A 16629-nucleotide genomic window follows, 5' to 3' on the forward strand; every position below is an offset into this window, starting at 1 on the left:
AGATCTTTTACCTCCTTGGTTAAATTTATTCCTGAGTATTTTATTGTTTTTGGTACTGTTGAAAATCGGATGGTTTTCTTTGTTTGTTTTTTGGATAGTTCATTGTTAGTTATAGAAATGCAACTAATTTTTGTATGTTGGTTTTGCAGCCTGCAACTTTAATGAATTCATTTATTAGTTCCAAGAGTTTTTTAGTGCATTCTTTAGGACTGTCTATATATAAGGTCATATCATTTGCAAACAGACAGTTTTACTTCATTTTTTTCCAATTTGGATGTCTTACTTCTTTTTCTTGCCTGATTGCTTTGACTAGGACTTCTAATACTATGTTGAATAGGAATGGTGAGAGTGGGCACCATTTTCTTGTTCCTGATCTTGGAGAAAAAGCTTTCAGCCTTTCACCATCAAGTAGGATGTGTTAGCTGTGAACTTGTCATATATAGCCTTTATTACATTGTGCTACATTTCTTTTACATCCAATTTGTTGAATTCTCATCATGAAAAGAATCTGAATTTTGTCAAAATCTCTTTATGCAGCTTTTGAGATTATCATTATATTTATCTTTCCTTCTACCAATGTAGTGTTTCTTGTTTGTTGATTTGCTTATGCTGAACCATCATTATGCCCTAAATATACATTTTACATGATCATTCTGTATGATCCTTTCAATGTGCTGTTGAATACAGTTTGCTAATATTTTATTGAGAATTTTTGCAACTTATATTCATCAGGAATATTGGCCTGTAGTTTTCTTTTCTTGTAATGTCCTTTTCTGGCTTTGGTATCAGGGTGATGCTGGCCTATAAAATGAGTTTGGGAGTGTTTTCTTCTCTTCAATTTTTAGGAAGAGTTTTAGAATTTAATTTAATTTAATTTAATTTAATTTAATTTAATTCTTCTTTAAATGTTTGGTAGAATTCACCAGTGAAACCATATTGTCTTGGGCTTTTCTTTTTTGGGAAGTTTTTGATTGCTGGTTCAGTCTTCTTACTAGTAACTGATTTGTTTCAGATTTTCCATTTCTTCATTATTTATAATTCAGTCTTGGTGGGCTGTATGTCTCTTGAAATTTACCCGTGTCTTCTAGGTTATCCAACTGTTTTTCTATAATCATTTATAGTAGTCTCTTAGGATCCTTTGTATTTCTGTCATATCAGTTGTAGTAATGTCTCCTCTTCCATTTCTGATTATTTTTTGTTTTCGCTCTCTTAATTCTTACTCTAGTTAAATGTTTGTGAGTTTTGCTTACCTTAAAAAAAAAAAAAACAACCAGCTGTTAGATTTGTTGATCTTTCCTTTTGTTTTTCTTGTCTGTATTTCATTTGTATCTGCTCTGATCTTTCTTATTTCCTTCTTTTTGCTAACTTTGGACTTAGTTTGTTCTTCTTTTTCTAGTTCTTTGATGTATCAAGTTAGATTGTTTATTCAAGATCTTTCTTTTTTCTTAATGCAGGCATTTATTATAATAAACTTTCCTTTTAGAGCTGCTTTTACTGTATCCTGTAAGTTTTGTTATGCCGTGTTTCTATTTTTGTTTGTTTCATGATATTTTAGTTTTCCTTTGATTTCCTTTTTGACCCATTGGTTGTTCAGAAGTCTGTTGTTTTAATTTTCTACAGAATTGTGAATATATCCTGCATAATATTCCATGTGGGCTTGAGAAGAATGTGTAATTCTGCTGTTGGGTGGAATGTTCCATATACGTCTGTTAGGTACATTTGGTCTAACATATAGTTCAAGGGAAGTTTTTACTTACTGAGTTTTGACTGGATAATCTATCCATTGTTGAAACTAGGATAATTAAGTCTTCTATTACTATTGCATTGTTGTTCATTTTTCCCTTCAGGTCTGTTAGTATATTTGGCTTAATATATTTAGATGCTCCAGTGTTGAATGCATATATAATTTTCAAGAGTTATGTCCTTTGAGAAATTTACCCTTCTATCATTTTATAATGACTGTTTTTTGTCTCTTGTTAGAGCTTTTTGTCTTAAAGTATATTTGTCTGATAAAAGTATAGCTACCCCTACTCTTTTTAGGTTTCCACTTGCATGGAATATCTTTTTCCATTCCTTCATTCTAAGCTTTCCTTGTCCTTGAAGATGATGTGAGGCTCTGAGGCTCTGGTAGGCACCATATAGTTCGATCCTGGTTTTTTTTTTTTTCTTTCCTGTTTTTAAATCTGTTCAGATACTCTATGTCTTAATGGAGAATTTAAACCATTAACATTTAAAAGACATCTTAATACCATCTTATTGTTTTCTGTTTTTGTAGTTCCCTTTTTCCTTTCTTCCTCTCTTTCTGACCTTCTTTGTGAATTGATCATTTTCCTTAGTGATGTGCTTTAGTTCTTATACATTTGTCTTTTGTGAAGTATTAAGTTTTTGCTTTGTGGTTAGCATGAGACTTACATCCTATAGATATAACAGTCCATTTTAAGCTGACTACAACTTAATTTTGATCATTTGCAAAAAGACATTTTATACCATGCCCCACCAATATTGTGTTTTTGATGTCACAGTTTACATTCTTTTATGTTATGTATTCATTAATAAATTATTATGGCTATAGTTATTTTTAATACTTCTGTCCTTTAATTTTCATACTAGAATTAAGTGACTAAGACTACCATAACACAGTGTTAGAGTATTTTGGATTTAACTCTATACCTACTTTTACCAGTGTGTTGCATTTTTTTATATGTTTCCATGTTAAAAATTAGTATTCTTTCATTTCAGCTTCAGGAACACTTTTCAGGGCACCTGGGTGGCTCAGTGGGTTAAAGCCTCTGCCTTTGGCTCAGGTCATGATCCCAGGGTCCTGGGATCGAGCCCCGCATGGGGCTCTCTGCTCAGCAGGGAACCTGCTTCCCTCTCTCTTTCTGCCTGCCTCTCTGCCTGCTTGTGATCTGTCTGTCAAACAAATAAATAAAAATCTTAAAAAAACAAAAAAACGAAAAAAACACTTTGCAGCATTTCTTGCAAGACAGTTCTAATGGTAATGAGATCCTTCAGCTTTTGTTTGAGAAAGTCTTTATTGCCTTATTTCTGAAGGACAACTTTGCTGAGTAAAGTTTTCTTGGTTGGCAGTTTTTTTCTTTCACTTTGAATATATCATCCCACTCTCTCCCTGGCCTGTGAGGTTACTGCTGAGAAATCTCCTGATAGCCTCATGTGTGGGGTGGGGGTGGTTCTTTTGTAAGTTATAAGCTTTTTCCCCCCACTTTTAGCTCCTTTTAAAATTATCTTTTTGTCTTTGATTTTTTTGATTACTTTTTTCTAATACGTCCTGGAGAAGATCTTTTTGAATTGAAATTTTTGGGTGACCTGTGAACTTGGATGTCCAAATTTCTTCCTAAATTTAAGAGATTCTCAGCCATTATTTCTTGATATTTACTTTCTGCCTCTTCTCTCTCTCTCTTCTTCTGGGACTTTAGTGATGTATAGATTGTTTTCTTAATGGTATCCCATAGTCATGTAGGCTTTCTTCACTCTTTTTCATTCCTTTTTCTTTGTTTTCCTATTACTGGGTAATTTCAGATGACCTGTTTCTGCCTCCTGATTTTTTTTCTGCTTGATCCAGTCTTCTATTAATGCTTCCTACTGCATTTTACCCCTTTTAATTCTTTGTATTTGTTGTTATTGTTATTTTAGCTCTTGAACTTCTGTTTGGTTCTTGTTATGATTTTTATCTTTCTGTTAAACTTCTTATTTTGCTCATATGTAATTTCCCTGATTTCATGAATTGCGTTTTTTATTGTAGGTCATTGAGCTTCCTTAAACAACTATTTTGAATTTTTTACTAGGAAAGTCATAGATCTCCATTTCTTCAGGTTTGGTTACTGGAAAATGATTGTGTTCCTTTGGTGGTGTCATGTTTCCTTGATTTTTCATGTTCCTTGAAGGTTTCTGTTGCTGCCTTCCCATCTGAAGAAGGAGCCACCTCCTTTCTTTACCGACTGGCTTTGGTAGAATGATAACTTCTCTTAGTCCTGTTAGGAATTCCAAGGCTTTCCCAGACCTTTTCTATGATATGCCTCCTCCTTACTTCTTAGGGGGAAAATTCTTAAAATTGTATGCCTTCTTTTGATCCTGCAAAGTCAGGCCAATTTCTGATAGCCTCCTCTTTGCTTTCCCTAGGGCAGTGCTAAATGCTCAAATTTGTGTCCTTTCTCTCAGCCATGCAGTGTTGGGCCAGCTTTCTGTGAGTGCTCATCAGTCATCTGCAAAGACTCGCTGTTGCTACCATCAGTGGCATGCAGGGGGAGCTTGCTTCAGGGTGGGGTGTGTGGATGCGGTGTGTAGAACCTTAGGGTGCCTGTGGGCCAGTCGAGGGGATCTGCTGGCAAGGTGTCCCCAGTGGCTTATGCATAGGCTTTCTGATGGATTCTCTGACAAGGTTAGTAAGATCCACATTCCTTTGATACATTCTGAAAGTCTTGCCTACTGTTCTAGCCATTCCCTGCCCCCAGTCATATAGCATACTTAAGTTTTCTGGATGGGGTGAGAAAGAACCTATGTCCAGTAAACTCACTCACATGTTCCCACTTTGCCTCCTGAGAGAAATCATTGACCAAAAAGTTCTCTGTTGTCACTGAGCTGTACCACCTTAGGGAAGGGGTGATGCAAGGAAGGCAAAACCATTACTCTTACTTTCTTAAGGGCATCTGGTCTCTGATTTTTTTCTTCCAATGGTGTGCTGAAATTTTTGCTCTGGACTCCTGGCTTTCCACAAAGGCGCTCTGTTCCATGCGTGATTGTCAAAATTGGGTCTTTTTCGAGGAAGATGGTAGAAAACTCCTCTTCTGTCATTTTGATGCCATTGTTCCCAGTTATCTTCTTTGAAGACAATTCCAGCAACGCGGAACATCGTTGATGCCTGCTTTAGCACCCAGCAGCCGCAATGCATTCAGCTAAGTGATTGCTTAAGAACCCAAGAGAATTTCTGCTCTAAAGCAATAACAGCCTGCCAGTTCTGTTGTTCTGTCCCTTATGGTAGGTGATTTTCCTTGTGGTTTCCCACAAACTACTTAAAATGCAGCGGTTGGTGTATTTTTTGCTTGGCTCCCAATTCAGCAGAACGGTTTGTGTAGGGTTTTCGTCTCCACATGTATATTTTGACTTTCCATTTGGTACCTTGGCAGGAATGCAAGACTTCAATTACCTCAGCAGCAACTGTTTCGAGATCACCGTGGAGCTTAGCTGTGAAAAGTTTCCACCTGAAGAGACTCTGAAGAGCTACTGGGAGGATAACAAAAACTCCCTTATTAGCTACCTCGAGCAGGTAAACACTGTCTCCAGTATAAAATGGGAGATCTAAGAGCATTTAATCCAGGCATACAGTGGTTCCTGAGAGGAGCCCATCTCAGGAGTCAGGGGAGTCCGTCTGACTCAGAATGAGGCCGCTACATTTGGAAAACGTGTCAACAGTGGTCCAAACAGGCTTTCATTTGTCATAGGTTTTGTGCCTCATGATATTCACTGAGAACTGACTAAACTGAGATTTGTGGTAAAGTGAGGTGACACACTGTGTTCATTCATATTGCTCTAAGCCAGGCAGTCTTAGGACCCTCCTCCACCATGATTGTCTTGGGCCTGTCAGGCATCCCAGACAGGATCAGGACAAGGGTGAGGTAAGCGAAGCATCTAGGATCCAAACCCGAGGGAGGCACTTACTCTCAGGGGCATGCAGGTATAGGATCTGCACCCGAGTGTGAGTGCCTTCTTAATTTCTGTGCCCTAACGTGCCCCACTTGTCTCACCCTTGACTCAGCGGTATCTGAGGTAATTATAATAACTATAGTTTACCTTTCCTGGGCATTTACTGTTTCCCAGGCATTGTTCTGAATACCTTACATGTGATCATAAACACATTTAATCTTCACAACAACCTCATAAGGGAAGTTGTATCTTCATCATCATCATCATCATCCCTGAATTAAAAATGAGGGATCAGAGACACAGACAAGTCAAACAGCTTGCCTGAAGTCACTCAGGCACAGTTTAAATCCAGGCTGTGTCCTTCCGGAATCACATGCCATATTGCCTCTGATGACATAGTCCCGTATCTGTTCTAGAGAAGCACTTAATGGAGCCATTCCAGTACGGTCTATACAGAATTTGGGGGGAATCTCACCGCCTGAGGGAGTAAGATACCTTACCTACTGATACCCTGCCAAGCCCACACCTCTAGACTATGTTGACATGGGCTCTGGGAGCCTTGGTGGGGAAGAAAACCCAAAGACTCTGATCCTTGCCTGCAGTGCCTTGATGGTCTTCAAACTCCATTCTGTATGTGGCTATTTACACCCAAAGCTAGGTAGAGTGATGTCAGTTTCACATGCCAGCAGATGGTCCAGACTAATTTAAAAACTAATTTGATATGAACAAATTATGTTAAATAAACATGAAGCTATTTGCATATATGTGGACAACATGAACGTAGGAAACTGATGCATTTAAAAAGATGTAAAATCAGCTTAAGTGTTCTTTTACACGTGTCAGATATCCATAGAATACCTTACTAAAAGTGATTCTCATGGAATAGATGCGCTAATTACAAAGATTAAAAATTACTCATGACACAGGATGTTTTCAATCAGTGGAATCCTCTGCATGTTAATATAAAAAAGGCATTTTCAACAGCAAAAGGTAAGGATAATTAGCCATGTTGACCCTAGAACGACCTTGATAAGAACCCCTGAATAGTTTCTCCTTCGAGGAGAGCTGTAATTGTATTTTTGGGGTACAGAAAGTAAGACGGGGCTATTTGGTGTGTCCTCCGCCTCTTAGACGTCAAATAATGCCTACTTAACGCAGTGCTTTTCATTCTATTTACATAGTTCTTTCCACAAAAATTTATTCAGCTACTCTAGTGTCTTAGGCATGCTGTGAAGCGCTGGGGATAGAAGTCTGATTATCAGTGAGTTCAGAAACGTCAGAACTGAATCACACGAGAGCACGGTAACTGCTCAAATACAGGTCAGTTACAAAGAGCCATGACAGCACGCTGGGTCCATAACCTGGTCCTGCTCATCAGTTAAAACAACAGGTTCAGCTGCTGCTTCAGCCTTCGTTCTTAAGAAAAAACTCTAGACAGAACAAAACCCACAAATAGTACCATCAGGAAAGAGAAGAATATGTGTTATATTTATGGTGGTAAGTAGGCATGTATCAACTCATCAATTTATATAGACATAAGCTGGAAAGAAGAGGGAACAGGTCATACCGTCCTGTTTTATGCCACTTGGAATCAGAATTTGATCTGTCCAAAGACCCATAGGATCCACCGTGATAGAACCTCAGTGTTATGGTATGATCTTGGAGAGGCGGTGACAGTGATATTTAGGATGGGCTCCTCCAGCTTGCTTCATAGAACACTGAGTTTAGGGTATCAACGGCTGATGACAGGTCAGTGAAGACTGCCAGAAGTTCTGTGTTGAAATTATTTTATTGATGATGGGACAGAGTACAGTGGGGTATAGTAACTGAACACCTGGACCTAAAGTCTAAGTGTGGCCTAGTTTAGAATTCATGGGAAATAGGTGATTAGGAGGTCTAATTCTGTAATTGGCTGAAAAGAAATCTCTTGCAGGGCTTTAAAGGGATGTTTGCAGGAACTGGAATTGCAAAGTTAATTAGGATAAATAGTTTGCTGTGGTGGAGAGCCTCTCACTCAATAGCTTTGCAACGGTCTAGTTCTCAGAATTCCCAAAGAAATTCCCAAAGAATGCTTCGTGGGCACTGGCATCAGAATCACCTAGGTTCTTGTTAAAAATGAGTTTCCTGTCCCATTAGTGAACCCCACTGCTTGCATGGTAGGACCCCAGAGTAAGTCCATTTCAGCAAGCTCTTTGGGGGAGGGCTTAAAGGTTACTGATATGAACAGTTCTGGTGACAATGGAGAATCTCTGGATTTTTTTTTTTTTTTCCAGGCTTGTTTGATTGATGTCCTGGAATCTGAGGAGAGAGCATTATAGGAGGGACAATGGTAGTAAATAGTTTCTTCAGGCATGAGTGAAATTTGAACTTCTGTGTTTTCCTTTGCAAAAGCCATAAAATGATAGCATTTTCTGATCTGCATTCATGTGGAGTTGTGAGAGTCTGTAACACTGAGATTTATTACTACTGTGTAATTTTTCAGAGAAATTTCCTTCAAAATTGTTGTATCAGAGATAGATATCTACTTATTTCACTATTTCTTTTTTTTTTTTTTAAGATTTTATTTATTTATTTGACAGAGAGAGATCACAAGTAGGCAGAGAGAGGAGGAAGCAGGCTCCCTGCTGAGCAGAGAGCCCGCTGTGGGGCTCGATCCCAAAACCCTGAGATCATGACCTGTGCTGAAGGCAGAGACTTTAACCCACTGAGCCACCCAGGCGCCCCTATTTCACTATTTCTTAAATGGCATACTCTAAGTCTTGGGTTGCAGAGGCAGAAAAAAAGTAAAGTCATGGATATTAACTGGGTATATTTTTGCCCAATGCAGGTGAACTATATATGTTTTTGAAGTGATTGTTTGACTTATTTTTGAATGGTAAGGAAATATAAAACTTTCATCTCTCTAAGGTTTATAATATTGACAATATCCAGAATATGGTGCCTCAATGAGCATAAAGTACATGTGGGTAAATAATGGTTTGTTTGCAAGCTTTCTAAATTTCTTTGAAGAGCCCTCATATTAAGAATTTTAAGGTTTGCATTTTTTTCTCTGATTTTCTGCTCTATGTGTATCGCTCTTCCTTTTCTCTAAAATTTTTCTGATCCCCAAATTGCCTTTAGAGGAGGGAAGTACATGTTATTTTTGTAGAGTTGTAGAGATTCTGTATCTTTAAAACTAATAGCAAATGCAAAAAGATTTGCTGATTGATAATCCAGGACATCTGTTTGATAAAACATTGTACTGCTGCCAGATTTATTCTCTGATGACAAAGGCAGGCCTGAGACTTATTCTACCTTCTGTGGGAAATATTCCAGTGTCCTCAGTAGCAAAAGCAAATTCACTTTCTAGGGCTAGATGGGGTGAGGAGCGAGCTGAGCCTTTGGGAATCTGGGCAACTTCTGTTAATTAATTAAGCTTAGTGTATCACCCTTTGGTGTTTCCAGAAGCAGCACTTTCTCAGGGACCTGAAGTGACTCTCTCTTACTTGAAACATACTAACTTAGTTGAGTTCTGTTTAAAAATGAAGGAGAAAGCTGCTTTTGTAGTTTGCACTGTAGTTGTCGACTGTGTCTTAATGGAGGGGCGTTATTCTTCCGTTTCCTTTCTAAACCCAGTCTTCAGTTTTAAAGTCCACAGATCTTTCAGGTCACTTATTTTCAGCCAAAAGAATATTGCTAATGGGCTCACTACAAGAGTAATCACAGTCTATCTTTTTACTCAACATGAACAAGTGCTAAAAAGGCTGTAATGTAATTCTTGCTAGCTGGCGGGGGCCATACCCCCTATACACAGGTGGGTGACCCAGTGTAAGAGGGAGAAAGTCATGAAATCTGCTAACGACCAGAACTGCTTTACAGATATGACAGACTTTTGTTTTGTTTTGGTGGTTTGGAAGTTACTTCATTGTCTTTATCTGACAGAATAAGATGTCAGTTTTCAGGGGATTACTTCTCATTTGTCCACTTGAGAAAGAACAGTGTAGAGGATGTTTTAAAAAAAAAAATGAGCAGCCTTTTGAGCATATTTTGATCCTTAAACACTGAGGATCTACAGTCTTTTGCTCGAAAAGAAGGAGATTCTTGGCATGAAACGTGTTCTTAGAGCATTTTGAATTTGATTTTTTTTTTTGCTTGTTCTTGATCTTCACAGATACACCGAGGAGTTAAAGGCTTTGTCCGAGACCTTCAAGGGAACCCGATTGCCAACGCCACTATCTCCGTGGAGGGAATTGACCATGATGTTACATCCGGTGGGTGTTCTCTGCCATGATCTGGAGGCTCTAGTGTAACACACAGAGCGTGATTACTTGTCATCCTAGTTACAGTTCCTACCTTGTTCTAAACAAAACAATCGAATGACTTCTGTCTCTTTACCTCCCCCTCTGCCCGCTTTGATAAGTTACATTTCCTTTGTGGGAGCACAGTCAGGCAGTTACTAGGACGGTTGCTGGCTTAGAACGTGGCATGCAGCAGGTGGCGCCCTTTCCTTGCTGTCTTGGCCTGGAGCTGCCCCGGGGGCGGGCGGGGTGGGGGGAGCCTCCACTGGAGAGTCTGTGTAGCTATTGAGGCAAAGGCAAATGAACTGGCTGGAGCTGAAGTATCAGCGCCTTTCTGATGCCTCTGAAGTGCTGACAGGCTGTTAATTGGAGGACCTCGGGAGAGAGTGGGAAGGATAGGAAAGAACAATGCTAGTGTATCAGGATGTGTCTAGGATTTCTCTCCTGTTTTCTTCATTTAATCTGTACAAAAAATCCAGACTTTCTCAGGATTAAACAAGGTGTTAACAGCATGGAGGTGGATATTAGTTATTTCTGAGTTCAAAGCCCCATTTCCGTTTTCCCTGTTTGGGGACGAGGATATATTTTCCTGGCAAACCTGCCTACCCCTGTTAATCAACATTGATGCAGCTCGTTCTAGTTTAACTGTCATTTGTTGGGGCCTTTTCAACAACAACAATATGTTTTTAGGGAGGAACTATTGGCATGTTTCTATACCTTATAATTAATGAGCATTTACCTTATTTCCCAAATCACTCTATACCATAACCTCTTTCTTAACCTCCTCATTTATGACTTGGGTATTTAAAAAAATCCTTAACATTTGCCCACCTAAAGCTCCATTTATTTATCTATTCAGCAAATATTTATCAACACCCCCCTAAGTGCCAGCACATCTTGCCAACCAGTATACCAGAATTTGTGCCAAGACATTGCCCCCTTAGCCCTCGGGGGAGCTTGGAGAAGGCACCCAGGCCTCTGTCCTCTCTGGCCACAGGGAGCCTCTTCTGTCTGTTAACCTGAGTGCCAAAGAGATATGGTTTTTTCTGCATTCCATGACTCAGGCATTTTATGGAACTCTAACATGGGAAATACACACAGGCAGGAAGGCATGAAATCTGAGGAGACGCTCCATCTTTTGGAGGGCAGGGTAGGAAGGGGGAATGGAGCCCGAGGTAGTGAAAGAATGAAATGAATTATCCTGGAAACCCAGAAGGGTTTCAAGAAGGAGGGAGTGATGGGGAGTGCCAAGTAAGATGACCCTTGTGAATGAACCAGCATGGAGGATCCCGACAGAATCTGTTTCCGTGGGACAGTGGGAGCCTCCTTGGAGGTTCTAAGAGAGAACAGGAGAGACATTAGAGATAGAGAGTACTGACAGATCTCTTCAGACAAAAGCAACGGCGATCAGTGACGCCCCAGTTGAAAGGAGATGTGGGAGTCAGAGGAAGATTGGAAGAGATGGTCACAGGGGCTTTTCTTTTTCTGGTTTTATTTTCACAGTGAAATAAGATGGAAAGCCTCAACTGAGAGTGAGGATGAAGAGGATATGTCAGGGGTGTTAGGAAGAAGCAGAAAGTGTGAAATGTCTGCTATGTCCTTGCTACTCAGAGTGTGGCCCTGACCGGCCCCTGAATTCAGCACAGCCTTGGAGCTGGTTAGGAATGCAGAATCTCAGGCCTCACCCCAGGGCTAGTGAATTAGAATTTGCACTTGACCAGTTTCCTAGGTGATTGATCTTCACTGGTCTAGGAAGATGAGAGTGTGGAAGGACCAGGGAAGAAGGGACGAGAAGGGATACAGAGTGGTTCTGTGCCCTTGGTTATGTCGGTGTATATGCATCAGCGACCGAGGAGCATGGTGGTGTGTTTCCTCCAGCTCCATGGGGGCAGGTGGAGCTCCGGAAATGAGCCAGGGCTGGTGGCTTGTCAGGCATGGATAACCAAGAGGGAAAAGCAGGTGATGGGTTGAAGGCACATGTGTGAGACTGATGATGTAGGAGTGGCCAGGGATCCTAACGAGATGAGGAGGGAGCTGTGGACATGTAGGGTGATGAAGAGTATGACCCCTGCCTTTGCTTAAGAATTCTCCAGGGAACTTGTTGAAAATGCGGTCCCTCCACACCAGCACTCTAGACCAACATATTCTGAATCTTCAGAAATAGAAATTTCTAGCAAGTGCCTGGTTTTGGATGAGGCTGTCTTGGGTCACACTTTGTGACACACTAATTAGCTTCAGTCCATCAGGAGATCACGGCAAGATACTTGGCCAGACTCGAAACACAGCACCAGATGCTCTGACTCCAGGATTGGGGCCTTTATTTATCTTTTTTTTTTTTTTTTTTTTAAAGATTTTATTTATTTATTTGGCAGAGAGAGATCACAAGTAGACAGAGAGGCAGGCAGAGAGAGAGAGGGAAGCAGGCTCCCTGCTGAGCAGAGAGCCCGATGCGGGGCTTGATCCCAGGACCCTGAGATCATGACCTGAGCCGAAGGCAGTGGCTTAACCCACTGAGCCACCCAGGCGCCCCCTTTATTTATCTTTTTAACTGTGTCACTCCTGACATTATTATGAGAATCTGTTATCTTCGAAGATTTATTGAAAATTTGACATTAATATCTGTAAAATTGCCATTAGAAATTACTTCCTCTAGGGGCACCTGGATAACTCAGTCAGTTAAGCATCTACCTTCAGCTCAGGTCATGATTTACACATGTGGCGCCCTGCTCAGTGGGGAGGCTGCTTCTCCCTCCGGCCCTTCCCCCTGCTCGTTCTCTTGCTTGCTCTGTCTCTTTCAAATTAATAAGTAAAAAATATTTAAAAAAAAAGTATGTATTTCTCTAAGAGAGTGTAACACTCATTTCAATGGCATTTTATCAAATTCCATAAACATGTATTTTAAAAACAGGGAATCAGAGAAGTTGAACTGAGGTATAGTGGGTATTCCTAAAATGGCATAATTATGTGAGTGGATATTTTGTTTCCCTACAGCGAAGGATGGTGATTACTGGAGATTGCTTGTACCTGGGAACTATAAACTCACAGCCTCTGCTCCGGGGTATCTGGCAATAACAAAGAAAGTAGCAGTTCCTTATAGCCCTGCTGTTGGGGTAAGAAATTGTAATGGCTAAGATTTATTGAGCTCTCCGTGTGTGTCACACATATTTAAATGATGTATGTTTAGTCTTCATAATGACCCTGTGAGGTAGGTACCACTATTAACCTCATTTAACAGATAAGAAAACCGTGGCCAAGCAAAGGCAGGTGACCAAGGGCTCCTTGCTTGATTTTATGCTACTTAGTGCAAAGCTTCCTTATTATTTCTCAGTTTTTTTGAAGACATCCACAAGAAAATCAAATACAAGTTAACAAAATCAAACTTTTATTTGCCGCATTGATGTCAATCTAAAATCTCATTTTAGAAATTTAGAAAATGAGATTTCTGTTCCATTTATCTTTTTATTTCTAGAATCCAGTATAATACTCAGTGAGCATTTGGAAAAAATAATTATGTCTGTCAGGTGATCTTAGGCATTAACCAAATATGTATTAAGTACGTATTATGAGAGAGACCCTCTGCTAAAAGGTATCAAAAAGTACATCTTATTTAAGTCGGTGTCACTTACTTTGCTGGGAAGGTGGTGGTGGTGAGACCAGAACTACTCTTGGCAGGGTTCTAGGGCATTCTGCAATCTTTGCATGACATTTTTGCAACCAGGGAATGGCTGGCAGGATTTCCAATTGAAAGGTTTACTTAAGAGAAGTATTGCATTTTTGTGCATACAGCCAAAGTTTTGACTATAAGTACTTGGCTTCACAAATAGAATATCTTTTTTTTTTCAATTTATTTATTTTCAGAAAAACAGTATTCATTATTTTTTCACCACACCCAGTGCTCCATGCAAGCTGTGCCCTCTATAATACCCACCACCTGGTACCCCAACCTCCCACCACCCCCCCCCGCCATTTCAAACCCCTCAGACTGTTATTCAGAGTCCATAGTCTCTCATGGTTCACCTCACAAATAGAATATCTTAGTTGTTACCTGGTGCTTTGGTTTTCATTGCGTGTCTATGTACATTAGGCTGTACATGTATTAAAATCAAGAGATAATTTTGGGCAAATGAAACCTGGGAAAAAGTAGCCCCAGAAACAGATTGTTAAATGTTCAGTTATGTGGATCTTAGCCTTTCTGGCCAGTGTTACTTGAAGAAGGTAGTGAGTGTTATATTCCTAAATAACCAGGGACTTAGTGGCCAGATCAAGGAACCTTACTTCTGTTTGCAATGAAAGCAGGGGTATCTAGAGGGACTGAGGAGAACTGAGGTTGGGAAGTACAGGTTTTGAATAGCCTTTTATGCTGAAGTCCATGGATTTTCATAGACCTGCTGAGAACTTGCAGTTTGCACAGAGTTGAGTTCCTGGGCCACTGGCCTCTCTGGTGGTTTGGAGATGTATATGTCTCTGTCAGTTTCCTTAGCAGATTCAAGATTCTGGAAAGCAGTACCTATGGTTTGGGACACCAGGACACTGAACTACATTCTGCCATCTTTCCCCAGTTCTTAGGAGAAAATTCAAGGTTTATGGATGTTCAGTGAATACTCAAAGGGAAAAAATTAATTATAAATTACATCTTCTTATTGAGGGGAAAGATTGCCTTTAAATAAGCGGCTTTTGAATAATCTGCTTTTAAATAATCCTACAAGACTGTAAGGTCAAAGCACATTTCAAACATAATGGCTTTTGATTGTTTTTTTTTTCTTTTTTTCCCCTTCTGAAAGTATCTTATTTATCGCAAGAGATTTGTAGGATATACTTTAATTTAGGTGGCTATCCTGAGCTTATTCTGTAAGTTCTAGAACTGTGCTCATTTTTAAAATTTCAGCTTTTAAAAATACACATGCAGTTTGGTAACAATATATTCTTGATTTCCTCCTTTAGGTTGATTTTGAACTGGAGTCATTTTCTCAAAGGAAAGAAGAGGAGAAGGAAGAATTGATGGAATGGTGGAAAATGATGTCAGAAACTTTAAATTTTTAAAAGAGGCTTCTAACTAGCTGCTTTTAATCATTATCTCTACAATATAGTATGATGTAACGTGACCATTTTCTTTTAGATTTTGTGCAGTATTTAACACTGATTTATTTTGTAATCATTTCAATATTAATAGACACTACTTAAACTAAATAACTAGACTTTTAGGTGAAAATATAAGAACTTGATCTGTTTCTTCTCATATAGCATTCATTTTCCTACATATATTACAAGGAGGACTGTAGCAAATGTTTAAGCGATCTTGCTATTTTAGACTTAAATGCAATATTCCACGTGTTATTTACGATACGGAAACTTTTTGAGTAACTCTAGCTTTTCAAAATTAATGAAGTGCTTTCATTGTCATTGGCGACGATGCCACATGGTGAATGCCGCTGAAAAGGTCAAGGGCTACAGCATGGAGTGGTGGGCACTATACCATGCGACTTCAGTAGTTCAGTATAAATTGTCATTCGTCTCGTGCTGACTAGCTATATAAACATGATCATGTTAATGCGTTTTTTGGATGGGAAGGAAATGCAAATGTTTGGAAGAGGTCTTATGAGAATGGAAATCGACTTCTTGCTTGTACATATGGGAGCTATACTGTTATATTATTCAACCTGTTAACGCCACTTAAAAGCTTAAGGGTTTTCTCTTGGTTGTTGATTGGTCTAGAATTGCATTCTGAATGAATAAAGGTAAAAAAAAATATCCCCATGGTCTTTATTTTATTTTAGTTCTCTATGATTTTTAGTGTACAGTTGTGGTCTTGGGATGAAAAGTCGTTTTCCTGTAATGGCCTCTTACTTGCTAATCCTCGCCATTTTAAAATTAATTCATTAAATAGGATGATATTTATTTATTTGAGAGAGAGAGAGCAGGAGAGCAAAAACATGCATGAGCTGGGGGAGCAGCAGGGGAGAGGGAGAGGGAGAAGCAGACTCCTCGCTGAGCAGGGAGCCCGACACAGGGCTTGAGTCCCAGACCATGAGTTCACAATGTGAGCTAAAGTTAGCTGCTTAACTGACTGAACAAGCCTTTATTACCATTTTAAAATTTATCCAGTGGCTGCTGTTTGCCAAGCACAGCGCAGACCCTGTGCGTGTTGGTGGACAGACGTTTCTGACTCCATGGATCTTATGAATCAGCTGTGGACATAGATTTTAAATAAATGTACACAGAAATGAGTATGTAACGATCTCTCATGATGAGTAAGATGGCAGGAAAGAATAGGGTGTTCAGAAAAAGAGAACGACCGAGAAACTTAAATTAGACTGGCTGAGGGGACTCAGAAATAGCCTCTTGATGCATGTAAGCCTATGCCTAAAATAGCAGGTGTGGGCAATGCAGTGTAGTGTGTGTGTGTGTGTGTGTGTGTGTGTGTGTTAGTGGTGGTCGTGGTCGTGGTGGTGTGACAGTGTGGCTGATTACGATCCAGGTAGGTTTTTGTTAATGTCATGTTAACTGTTGTAATACCAAACCTCCAAATATATATTGCCTTAAGCACAATAAAAGTCAATTTTTGACTCCGATATCTGTAAGACATACCTGAAGTCACTTCTGCCCATGGCTCATTGCCCAGAGCTAGTCACATAGCTTATTGAATCACCATCTTTTGTGGGCCGTACTGTTACTACTATAGTTCTCCTTTCTG

General features: G+C 39.7%; 1 protein-coding gene across 1 annotated transcript in view; it reads left to right on the plus strand.

The window, feature by feature from the left end:
• Positions 1 to 15686, plus strand: part of CPE (carboxypeptidase E) — a 108535-nt gene extending 92849 nt beyond the window's left edge. Inside the window, exons 6-9 of the mRNA XM_044224804.1 lie at positions 5145 to 5284; positions 9812 to 9911; positions 12930 to 13048; positions 14880 to 15686. Coding sequence (XP_044080739.1) covers positions 5145 to 5284; positions 9812 to 9911; positions 12930 to 13048; positions 14880 to 14978 — 458 coding nt within the window. The 3' untranslated portion in view covers positions 14979 to 15686. The remainder of the gene's footprint in view (positions 1 to 5144; positions 5285 to 9811; positions 9912 to 12929; positions 13049 to 14879) is intronic.
• The last annotated feature ends 943 nt before the right edge of the window (positions 15687 to 16629 follow it).

Source organism: Neovison vison, chromosome 11 (genome assembly GCF_020171115.1).
Source record: "Neovison vison isolate M4711 chromosome 11, ASM_NN_V1, whole genome shotgun sequence".
NCBI classification, from domain to species: Eukaryota; Metazoa; Chordata; class Mammalia; order Carnivora; family Mustelidae; genus Neogale; species Neogale vison.